Here is a 12,546-nt window from a genome sequence, read left to right on the forward strand (position 1 = left end):
TCAAATAGTTTTCAAATAGTTTTTGGCAAAACGGTCGTCATGTTCTCCAGAAACAAAGAGGAAAAAGACCATCCAAGCTGTTATCAGCATCAGGTCCAAAAGCCAGCATCTGTCATGGTATGGGGTGTGTCAGTGCCCATAGTGTGGGTAACTTGCACATCTGTGAGGGCACCATTAATGCAGAAATATATGTACACATTTTGGAGCAGCATATGCTGCCATCCAGAGCAGGACAATGCCAAACCACATTCTGTCCGGATTACAAGCGCATGGTTGCATAAGCAGAGAGTGCGGGTGCTAGCATGGCCTGTCTGCAGTCCTGACCTGTCTCCGATTGAGAATGTGTGGCACAATACGAAGCGCAAAATAAGGCAACAAAGACCCCTTACAGTTGCGCAGCTGAAGAAATGCATAATGGACGAATGGGGGAAAATTCCACTTGTTAAACTTAACCAACTGTTATCTTCAGCGCCCGAACGCTTAATAAGTGTTATTAAAAGAAATGGTGATGTTACACAGTGGTAAACAGTCGACTGCTCCAACTTTTTTGGAGTGTGTTGCAGTCATCAGATTTGAAATGAGTGTATGCTTTCAAAAATAAATAAAATTCACAAAATAAAACATCAAATAATGTGAATTTAATGTTCATTAATTGTTAGGTTTTTTTTTGCATTTTCCATACTGTCCCAACTTTTTCAGAATTGGAGTTGTAGCTCCTGATAGCCTTCGACTTCTTGACATTGCCATGACCTGTCTGCATGGGTCATTGACACATAGCATGTGCAACCCCTGGATCATTTCTTGCACTATATAAAGCATGCATTATTAATTACAATTATTTACAAAGGACACTTTAACAGCAATGAAAGAAGAACATTGATAAACATCTAGTCTGCTAATTAATTCAGCCTATAATAGCCATAGACCGATAATAGACACAGTAAAAAGTTTCTCAGTTCATGGGTGGTCAGCCTTTTTAGATAAACGTGATGCAACAATGGTGTCACAGTTGCCTCAAGGCCAGTGACCCAGTAGGTTTGTAAGCAAGCCAGGAAACAAACAGCAAACCGATTTTAAACCAAACTGAGTAGCAGCTGCACTTTGGTCAACTAATGAACTAACTATTACTGAATATGTACTAATAAAATAAATCTAACATGATTTCAGTTTAAAATTTACAGTAAACTTTGTTACAGTATGAATTTCATCATACATTTTCTTCACGCAACATTCTCCACCACAACTAAACCATTAGGTGTAGTAAATTGTTAATGTTAATATTTTAAGCATTGACTATATGTGGTCAAATGTGGTAAATACTGTACAAATAAAAATTCAAAAATACTTGTAAAACAGCTCTTAGCTCTCTTGACTTGCTTAGCTGATCCAAAAGTGGCCGTTTCTACTTCAGCGAGTGTAAAATTGACTAAAATACCAAACACCATGGTTATTTGTGTAAGAATCAGTTTGGCCCATACGACAACACTTGAAAACTTGAAAGTTTATTTCTAAAGAGCTCTTTGTTTTTCGCTGTTATTTTTAATTTTCACAGTGTGATCTAGGAACCATATGTGTGACTGGGATGGATATTTATTGTGCTAAACTCATGTTACAGCTTTCCAGGCATGAAAATTTTAAAAGGTATGTAAACATTCAATCTGCAGAGAGTTCCTGGTGACAAAAGAGCTTTTCAATACATGGTTCCACAGTTTTAAGTGATTCATCAAGGATGGGGATACCTGACTCTTTTGAATGTGTCTCAGTGGCTGGAATTAATACGATTCCACGTGTGTGGTTGTTATTATATGTCCATGTGCATATGCATGGCCATGGTCCGATCCTGAAGTGAGCAATGCAAACATTTAAAATTCCGATAATTTCTGTGAGTATTCTTCTCTGTGAACTGAAAAAAACTATTTATGAAAGTGACTTATAAGTCTATTAAAAAAATATTATTACTCTTCCAACACTGTATAGTGTTATTGCACTTACATCTGTATGTGTTTATGTATGTGTAAAGTAGTAGAAATAGTACAACAGATGTGCCTTCTAGGTGTACCCTCACACTGATTACTACATTTTAAACTTATGCAGTTCTGCGTGCTATAACAAAGTCCTTTTTCTGTACTGATATGTTTTGGGCCCATTTATGTACTTAGAAAGTGTCTACAAATCAATACAACGTTCTTCTGACTGATCATCATAGAAATATTTCTATACTGATATTGATATGAAGGCTCACTAAACGGTTTGATGAGGATGAGTCATATGCTATGGCCTTCGTGGTCACCAGATCTCAAACCAGTTGAACACCTATGAGAGAATTTGGATTGATGTGTTAGACATCACTGTCCACCACCATTATCAAAACACCAGTTGAGAAATTATCTTTTCAAAGAATGGCATTCATTCCTTCAGTACAGATCCAGAGACTTGTAGAAGCTAAGGTGTCAAGTCACCTTAAAGCTGTTCTGGAGGCTCACGGTCACCCAGCAGCTTACTAAAACACTTTATCTTGGTTTTTCCTTTAACTTCTCATTCATCTGTACTATATCCTATGTCATTTTTTCATGTTCTGTTCTCCCCACTTGGATAATGATGTATAAAACAGTGTGCCAGGAAGTGTAACCAGATTAGCAATGAATGTTCCTCACAGCAATCTCATCAATCTTCATCACAGCCCAGCCCACCCGCTGCACTGAGCACATATTTGGACAACTGAGGTCTGTTTATGTAGAGAGTGAAAATATATAACAAACAGCAAGATTAAACCCCTTTTGAAGGCATTGCTCTTAAAAAAATATGATTTAATACTGACTAGAGCTGTGATTGCAGATTAAATAAAGGAGAAGACACTTCAAACAGCTGGACTCTTATTTCTTCCTCTTAATTTCACCCCTGATAGATTAACCAGGCCTTCGCAACTTAATGTTAACTAACATTAACAAGACTTGAGAAGGTAAGAAGGTCGAAGTGTGGCAAGAAGTGTGAAATATACTCTAAAGAAGTGGTTTTCAAACTAGTTGTTGGAATCCCAACCCATTATTATCTACGTTGTTTATGTTTATTTTTGAGACTTTTATATTCTGATTGACTGCTCATATGACTTGAATGGGTTTAATCCAGACCTCAATACCTCATAAACAAGTTGCCTATAAATAAAGGTCAACTTGGACATGATGTGTTCTGTTGGTGGAAAGTTCAGGAATAAAAAGGTCTACGGCTCCAATAAATAACCAAAATGTAATTGTACACATTAGATTAATAAGCCCAAAATTTTAAAATACAGATTATGTTCATAAAATAAATCTGTGCTGAGGACATCAGTAGAGTTTATTTTAAAAGTTTGAGGATGTAACTGAATGCAAATAAATTATTTGCAATGAACAGATAATGTGCTCTATACAAATTCAGGATTTTTTTAGGTTGAGACTTGGGTCTCACTGAGGTCCCACTGGTACTTGGATCCTGCAGAACTCAACAAAAAAGCCAGTGATTGGGAGGTTTTTGTGGTTTGTGTGGGCATTAGCCAGTGGTCAGATATGAAACTCACAGGACAAACAAAGACCATGTTCATTAACATGACAGTGCTGCATGACGCATCTTTAGTAACTGCAGGGTTGTGGTGATTTAAATTAGGCTACTGCTTTGTTTATCCATTGGGAAATAGAACCAACTAAATTCATTAGAACATATTGCAGGCAGATACAAATGTTTACATTTTTACAAGTCCCATGCTTATCTCAAATTGAGAGCAATTTTGACCTGGAGCTGAGGTAGAGGTACTGTTAGAGCCAGAGTCTACAGACCATGGCATTTCTGAACTTTGTTCGGTGTTTTCTAGGTTTTCATGTTTAGGCCACGCCCACATTGGTTTAAATCCAACTACAGATACGGATATTTGGAGCGCTAAACAGATACAGATGGTTGCATAGCGTTATACCCTGATTACAGTTAAAGGGGACACTGGCTTCAACAAGCTTCAAAAACTCCTCCTCTAAAGTCTTTGCTTTCACCTGTGGCTTGGCATCATTTCTCTAATCATGGTTATGAGGGTATGAGAAAATCAAAGATTTGATGATAAAAATGAGAAAAATGTGTGTGGTTACTGCTGTTTAAATAATTTAAATAAATGTGTCAAATGGTCGCATGTTATGCAGTTATTTTTCTTTATTGTTATTAAAATGTTACTCAAATTTTCAGGAATAAATTTTCCTATTCTGATTATTGTCCATCAGCTGTGAGAAAAAACCTGCTGGTCTTTGACAGCTCTCCCAGTGGAGCATTTGTGGTTATGACTGCAGAGAGGGAAAGTGCTCTGGTTCTCATCAAAAATAAATGAGATCGAGGGGATGACGCTCTCTGAGACCTAAATGAAGATATTTTACACTTTAAACACTTCGGAGGATCATCTTTCTCTTCTGTGTTTATTTTAATATGAAGCTGGTGAAAGAATAAACCCAAACTGAAAATGTTATTCTTTGAGTTTTCCCTCTAATCTGTGGACGATAAACTCCAAGCTGTCAAGAAAAAACTATTGCTGTACGTGATATCATACTCATGGTCACAGAAGAAAGACTTTGGCAAGGCTCAAACACTGTTTTGGTATATAACTGTATAACTGTATAACTGTATAAAAGATAGCACGTAATAAACATTCAAACAAATGCAATGTTATTCATAATGCTTAATAATACCTGTGTTCAGAAGAGGGGCATTTCAATAAAATGAGACAGATCAGCTCATACTTATTATTCTTATGGTCTTTATAAAGGAGCTTATAAATATTCAGTCTTCTTAGTGGTACATGGTGTACAGGTATATCAGGCTTGCTTGGTTTTATTTAAATCACGCTACAAAAAAAAAGTACTTAGCAACTGAAGAGATCTTAAATTTAAAAAATGTTATCTAAGCTTATTATATAAGAAATATAAGACCATTACACCTATTTCTACACATATGTACTTACATAAAGCTTAAAACGGTCTTATTTTGCTTATTTTATAAAATATAAACACTTGAAATAAGCAGATTATCTGCCAAAAGAATAAAACCATTTCAAGCTTGAAATTAGTTCGAATATCTAGAAATAGGTTCAGATAATAATATTATATTTGTTGTAAAACACACGCAAAAAAAAGAGAGATATTAGTTGAATTTGCCGATATTCAATACACTTGTACATGCTAAGATATATATATATATATATTTTTTTTTTCAGTACATATTATTGGATTACAAGTTACTGCTTGGGTAATGGAACAAAACTGGTACAGTACATTTGCACTGGAGATTTAATTCCAAGAAAAGACCAGATAAGAACAGTTTGTGCTAGAAATAGTGAAGCTGTTGGGCTTTTGGTAGAGTGTCCTGTCACACAGGAATGTTTATATAAGTACTACATTTAGCATTTTTCCAGTTCTACAAATATGCAGGTATATATTACCAGCCCAAATATTATACACATAGGATGCAGCAGTGGTCTCATTTTCAGTAATATCCACTTGTATAAATGTACTGTATTTTAACACTGTATGATTTATAGACTATATTGTTTTCCCCCCAAAAGACACTACATTCTAGCTTCACATATTGTTTTCATGTGTATTTTTAGAACTAATTTAAGGTGAATACATAGATTTTATTGGATCAGTATTGTACCTTGACACTACCTTTTTTCTGACAATAAATACCTGCATCCAATCCACTTAGACAAAAGTCACGATTTACATGTGAAATTTACACGTGGCCTTTAGACACTTGATGTTTCACACATTTTTTGCATGGAGAGCATGTGATTTATTTTTCAGATGAGATTTTATTTGTCTCACATGGATAATTTTTTTCATGTGATCGCACATTGTTCACATGTGGTTTGAAATGCTTTTTTCACATGTGCACTGAAATGCTTTTTGATATTTTTCACACATGATCACACATAACCTTGTGAAATTGTATCCTCATATATCAAAAGTATGTGATTTTTCCATAAGGAATCATTTTGTGAAATTTTGTGAAGTTCTGCCATCTGAAACCTTAAATATGATGATTTTGTAGTGTCTGAGTAGTCAACGAGAAAAAAAAGTCATTCATGGATATGTATTGTGTAGAAGAAGCACAGAATAATTACACACTTTCAAAAAGTATTGAAAGTGATAAAGTATTGTGGGTTAATTTGGATGTGATGCACTGTACCACATTGACACTCCAGTGTCAGTAATACAGTAATACAGTAAAGTGTATTATGCTTCACTGTAAAATGATATAAACTTTACGGTTAATTATTTATATTGACATCATTTCATTGAATTTCAGGTCATGCACATGAGAACTCTCAGGGTGTGAATGTTGACAGTGAGCTGCTTTAGTGATTGTCATTGTTATTTCAAAACTGGCTTTAAAGATTCAGGCTGAGAGATCAGGGAACATTCCCGCCCGCTTGATCTTAACAGCACATCTGTGCAGGGGGATAGATCAGAGCCGCTGCCTCTCGCTCACTCCCAGCCTTCGGGTGGATGTCGCTCTATTTACACGTCTGACCAAAAGAATCCTATACACAGGAAATGCTTGTGAATGTAAGTCCCCCTGCTCAAATGCAGAGAAGTTTATTTATTTCCACACGCATTCCTGATTTGCACTCTGTAAAGCTACAGAGAGAGGCCATGCAGCTGAATCAGACTCATTGCTATATATAGTGGCATGGGATAAAGTGGGTACCCAAGGGGCTGGTTCTTCAGAGTAAGATTAGGTTTAAAGATAAATCTAGAGAAGAAATTCTCTATGAAACTACTGTCAAAATCTGTATTCAGGCCCAAGCGCTACTTTAGGTTAAGATTATCTAATTTAAGCCCAAACTGATTTAGACTAAAATGTCTTTGCAAATAAAAATGTCAACGTCATAAAACATTCCACTGAAAAATGCCAACGGTTGCTTGAAGAAAACGAATAATAGTCGAATTGACATAAGCCTTTACTTCTGTAAATGCAATTATAGTAAAAATCCTTACACTAAAAGCTATTTTTATTTTTGTGGTTTCAAACAGTGGAAATTTTAATACTTTGTTCAACTTCAACACTCATGACTAGCAATGTTTCGTCAGTTGTAAATGCACAGACATATCGGGTTAGCTCTTGTTAAATTCATATTAAAATGAAAAGGCTATTTTCGAGCATGTAGAAAAAAATATTTAAATCTGAAAAAGAAAATCATCACTAAAAGAGATTACACATAAAGAGTTATTGTGTAAAAAATATTTTATTTGTACAATAAGTGTTATTTGTTGTATCTCAGATTTTGTTCCACAAACGTTCGACTGATTTACTCCTCTTACGTTTTTCCTCATATAGTGTTCCCAACTATTTGCATCCATGAGGTACATAAGGAGCAATGAAAAGCAACAACATTATACAATTTGTAATCTATCTTGTATTTTTTTTTTTTACAAGCACTGAAAGGAGCGTAATAAAGTCAGAGCTCAAATAAACATTTACATTTAAACAGCAACATCCATGAGGGTTTGCATGGCGCAGCTCTCTATGGGTAATACATCAACCGAGTTAACTACTGTCAGCCTTATGTGAACCTTTGAAGTGGGCCACACAAGTTGTGCCAAACAACAACAACAACAACATTAGCAATAATAATAATAAGCCCTAAACTGGTTATTGTGTCTTATACCACAGTGCTGCTGCTTTTTCAATTCTGATTGGTCAGAAGGTGTTGATTAATTTTCCAGCACAGCGTGGCTTTGTCAATAGTGCCAGCTGCATTCAAACATGTTAGATTCTATATTAATAACTCATTCATATGAACAACATCATCTAATAATAAACTGATTTTTTAAGAGTTGTTATTTAGATAAAATGTATATTATATAAAGATGTTTATTTAGCATTTATAGAAGGAGTCTTGTGCATCAGTGTGTTGTAGCAGTCAGCAAGCTTTCCTCCATGGGAAAGTCTTTCTGGTTTTTTGATAGCACTGCATCACTGCTGCATATTTTTGTTATCAAGAGAGGCTGGTGAGGGGGTGAATGCTTATAACTGGTCTAACATAGGCGAAAACAGGAACTAATGTTCCACACAATTACATCTATAAAAGGTGTGAATATGTCATTCCTTGATCAATTAAAAATTGTAAAAACCTTTCAGGTGGTTAAACTTAGAAACGAAAGTTCACCTGCTGCCTCAAAAACGTGAGTAAACACAACTTGACGATTACGTTACGTTTTCTTTTATTTTCTCAATTTTATCTTATAAACTTGAGTTCAATATCCAAAACTTGTCATGACAATTGGCGTTGAAGAGAAGAAATAAGTTCACATAACTTAATGGTGCTATCATGTTTTACAGTGTTGTAATTCTTGGTTAATTATAATTGTGGGCAAATTGCTGTGGCATAAGAGCGATAAAACACTTTAGAACATCCAGTAATATTCAGTTATTGGAAAATAATCAACTTGGACCCAGATGAACACTGTAAGAGTTAATTAAACACTGTAGATCTTAATACACAAGTGTGCATGTTAGTTCATTGCCTGTGTTAATTTATGTAGATGTAATACTTTATGAGTTTATGTACCAGCACTTTAAGACTTTTTAAAAAAAAAAAAAAAAAGAAAGAAAGAAAGAAGGAAAAACAGATTTTATTCAATGCTGGGGATTTTGCCATATCCAGTTATTAAAATAAATCTATGTAACAGAGATTCTTCAACAGATATCATCAGCTGGATCAGGTGTGTTGGTACTTGAGGAAGCTTGACGTGATTCCCTGCTATTGGAGTTAAGAACAGCTGCTATAGATTTGAGTTTGCTGATACAGTAACATGTCCCGTTATCGCTATATCGGTCAAATCAGACTAATTTTCTCACCACCCTTCTCGCAGAACTGGAGCAGAGTTTCGGGCCATGCCAGGGACACATAGGAGCACAGCGGGTAGGCTCTGGGATAGAGGTGCGGCGCGTGCGCAGCCGGAAGTAGCGCTGAAGCGAGCGCGCAGTGACGCGTTTCCAGACACGCAGATCCTGAGCCTCCGCAGCTGCATCTACGCTGGAGCCGGTTCACTTTTTTGGCTAAAATGCTGTCTATGCTAAATTCTTTCGATTTGTCTGAAGTCTTCTTGCTGTCCGTTAGATCTTTGGTGTCTCGCTTTGGAAGAGCGTCGCGAAGTTGCGCGCAACCCAATGTCGGCGTGCCAGCAGTGCTTTCTGCGCTCGACGAATTCCCAGTGTGCATTTCGCGCACCTGTGGAGAGAGCCGTTCTGATTGGTGTTTGGGCTTCGGCGGAGACGCGCACTGCTGCTCGGTCGGGGAGCGGGGACGCGCGCTGCTCGGATGTGCGCCACGACAGTGTTTCGCTGAGTTGTGCGGCGGGTAGCTCAGATGTCCTCGAGGTGGATGTTCTTGGTCTTTGTGCTGAATCACGATTTCCGCCAGTGCCTTTTCACTAGTCAGGGTCCCGTCTTTCACTACCTGCGTCCCTGCGCAAAGTTTGGCGTTGCCCGGAGCCTGTGGAGTCGGACCCCGGCTTCGTCTGTGACTCGGTTTAGCTTCGCTACTCTCCTGCAGCTTGGACTTCCTTTTCCTCCTCCTGTAGTTGCCGTTCTCAAACATGTCCAGGCACTTGGGGTCTAGAGTCCAGTAGCTGCCCTTACCCGGGCGCCCTTTCTCCCTGGGCACCTTGATGAAGCAGTCGTTCAGCGAGAGGTTGTGTCGGATGGAGTTCTGCCAGCCCTGCTTGTTGTCGTGGTAAAACGGAAAGCGGTCCATAATAAACTGGTAGATGCCGCTCAGCGTGGCGCGTTTGCCTGGCGCGCTCTTGATGGCCATGGCGATGAGCGCGATGTAGCTGTACGGAGGTTTCTGTGGAGGTTCCTGTCGGGCTGAGGCGAGTCCCAGCGCCGGTATCACGCCTCCTACTTCTCCGCCATACAGATATATCAGGGACGAGTTGGCGAGGCTGAGAGCCGCGGGTCCCTGCGATAACCGGCCGTGGTACAAGTTCATGTTGAGTCCCGTTAAATGCGCACCGGTTCAGAAGTCCTCGAGTCCATAGAGATGCTGCGCCGAGGCCTGAGAGTCAGTCTGTCTGGCTCTCCTGCACCACTCAGCACTGTTAATTGTTGCACGTTTGCTGCTTTATGTTGACTTAGCGCTGGAAAATAAATTGTCTATGATAAACACTCGTTGTGTTTCTCTCAGCCCACCCACATTAATTAAAATTTCATTGCTCCAAAAGCCCCGGCTCTCCGGCTCTCTCTCTCTCTGCCTTCTGTCTTCCCGCGTGTCCCCGACCCACCAGCCAATGGTGAGCTTGGTTTATTCCCTCATTTGTTTATAGAATTAGTCTGTTGATAAGTCTGCCCACCCAAGTCGAATCAAGCTGTGTTTATTTGGAAAAAATTTCCGGGCACCCAATACATAAACGCGCTGATCTGATGTTTGAAAGATCACGTCCACCCCATCGACGCTGAGAGTTGCTCACACAGAGAGAACAAGCAAACACGACAGAGCTCTCGCTCCGGGTTTCTCTGGTCTGCTCGAAAAGAAAACAAAGCATGCAAAGCAAAACAACTTAAACAGTTCTTCTCTTTGTTTCTTTCTTTCTTTAAAAAAAAAAAAACATTGTTAGAGCTATCGTTAGACGCATATAACAAAAGCCCATCGTTTTCACCTACAAGATAATAGTAAATAAAATTCCTAATTGTTTGTGTGTTTTTTTTTAAATATTGCATAATAAATTGAATTAAGTGTTCTACGTCTTTCACAGGAACATCACCAGAGTAGTGCAGATTTCAGCTAAATCCCTTTATCAGTTGTCATTAATGTGACATAGTCAATAACTTTAGATCTACTTTTTAAGTAAAACATCAATAATTTGAACAAACACTTCAGATAGCAGTCATTTCCAAAAAAGGAGAACTTGGCAGGATCCTGGAGTAAACTATATTTTTGTGAATGTGCACATGATGCTTTATATTATGTATTTTCCTGTTTATAGGAGCAAGGGGGATTATAACAACTTTACAAGTGCACACAGCTGGCCCATGATTACATTACGTGTTTAGAGGTTTCAATGGATAAACTTAGAAGTTTTCCTGAGTTTGACTTTTCCATCCACAGACAGTGATTCATAATGTTTTAGACATGCCAGACCCGACAGCGATGTGTCTCGATGTGTGGGCATTGAGCATATTCGTCTGTTTGAAATCAGTTCATTTTCCCCCAGATGACTCTGTATTTTACTTCATGAGCTGTGCAATGGTGTCATATGTCTTGCACAGCTAATCCCACACTCCCCATAGTTTCAGTGTTGAAACGCTTGGAGGAATCATTTAAAGACCACTCTTTTAGGCTACATTAAATAGTTGAATAAAATGGAACTGTTATGAGAACGTGTGAACTATTTGAGGTATACACAGTGCCCACCAGCATGGACCTTGAAATTTGATGGATCTGGAGAGATTCTGTATGGAGGAATGGTTTCAGATCCCTTGCCGTGAATTCTCCAACCTCATCAAGCGTTATAGGAGAAGACTCAGAGCTGTTATCTTGGCAAAAGGAGGTAGCATAAAGTATTGACTAAAGGTGTGCCAATAATTGTTGCATACATATATTTAACAAAGATATTTTTGATAAACCTGTGTTGTGTTTACAATTGCTTGATATCTATGAAAGCAGAGTATTTTTGTGATTTATTTTAATCAAAAGGTTAAACAATAAAGACAAATTTTCACCGCCTTCTTTACTCGTTTACCAAGGGTGCCAATATTATAGAAGCATACTGTATGGCTTTTGTTTGGCACTTGTTTTAAGGAAACTGTACAACAGGCCTGTCTTTCTTTCTGACACAACACAAGCCTAGCAGTTACGTAATGTCGAAGACTTTAAGCGAGAAACTCAGAGACCATAAATTGTCTAAAGACACACGTTATCTAGGACTCATTTCTCTTTTATTTTCATATTTCTGCAAATTTATAACTTTAGAGTAATTTCAATGCTGTTATGTTTGTCATGTCCATTAGACTTAATATTTAGGGCAACTTAGTAGGTACTAAATGCATTGATGATATCATTTATAAACTATAACTAAGCTGGTATGGATTATTTTACAATTAATGTTGTAACATAATGTTTTTATTCTTTTGGTGGTATATGATTCCTCTGTTTTTGATTACAGGGATTAAACATGTGAATGTTTGAAAAGGAAATCTTGTTAGACCAACAGAAAAATGACCACATGTCAGCTATTTATTTGCTGAAGTTGCTATGCAATTGTGCTACAAGCCAGGGGAATTTTGCACAGGTGACCAGCATTATGTAAATGGTTTTAATAGCTTTATGGTCAGATCACAATTCATACTTGGTGGGTGAATAGGAAAATATCCCTAAAAAAATTATATAGTTAAAGAAACAGGTTATAATATGAGGACTAAAAAAATATGTTTTTGTGTTACATATTATTGTTGTTGCTACAGTTAAGTCTTAAATACTTTACAAATTGCACAAACTGTAAAGTTTGAGAGAAAAGTAGAAATTAATATTTA

At 37.5% G+C, this 12,546-nt stretch overlaps 1 protein-coding gene across 1 annotated transcript; it reads right to left on the reverse strand.

The window, feature by feature from the left end:
• Nucleotides 1–7,236: 7,236 nt before the first annotated feature.
• Nucleotides 7,237–12,031, reverse strand: foxl1 (forkhead box L1). Its single transcript, XM_047152912.2, has 2 exons — nucleotides 8,872–12,031; nucleotides 7,237–8,773 (listed from the first exon to the last, which is right to left on the reverse strand). The coding sequence occupies exons 1-2, from the start codon at nucleotides 10,004–10,006 to the stop codon at nucleotides 8,646–8,648; spliced, it is 1,263 nt and encodes a 420-aa protein (XP_047008868.2). The 5' UTR covers nucleotides 10,007–12,031; the 3' UTR covers nucleotides 7,237–8,645.
• Between the last annotated feature and the right edge of the window lie 515 nt (nucleotides 12,032–12,546).

The sequence above is a fragment of the Ictalurus punctatus genome, chromosome 4 (assembly GCF_001660625.3).
Source record: "Ictalurus punctatus breed USDA103 chromosome 4, Coco_2.0, whole genome shotgun sequence".
NCBI lineage: Eukaryota > Metazoa > Chordata > Actinopteri > Siluriformes > Ictaluridae > Ictalurus > Ictalurus punctatus.

Coding starts and splice junctions, on each gene's coding strand:
- foxl1 (XM_047152912.2), bottom strand. CDS start 10,006: ATGAACTTGTACCACGGCCGGTTATCGCAGGGACCCGCGGCTCTCAGC. Junction 8,774..8,871: donor CCAGTTCTGCGAGAAGGGTG/GTGAGAAAATTA, acceptor TAACTCCAATAG/CAGGGAATCACGTCAAGCTT.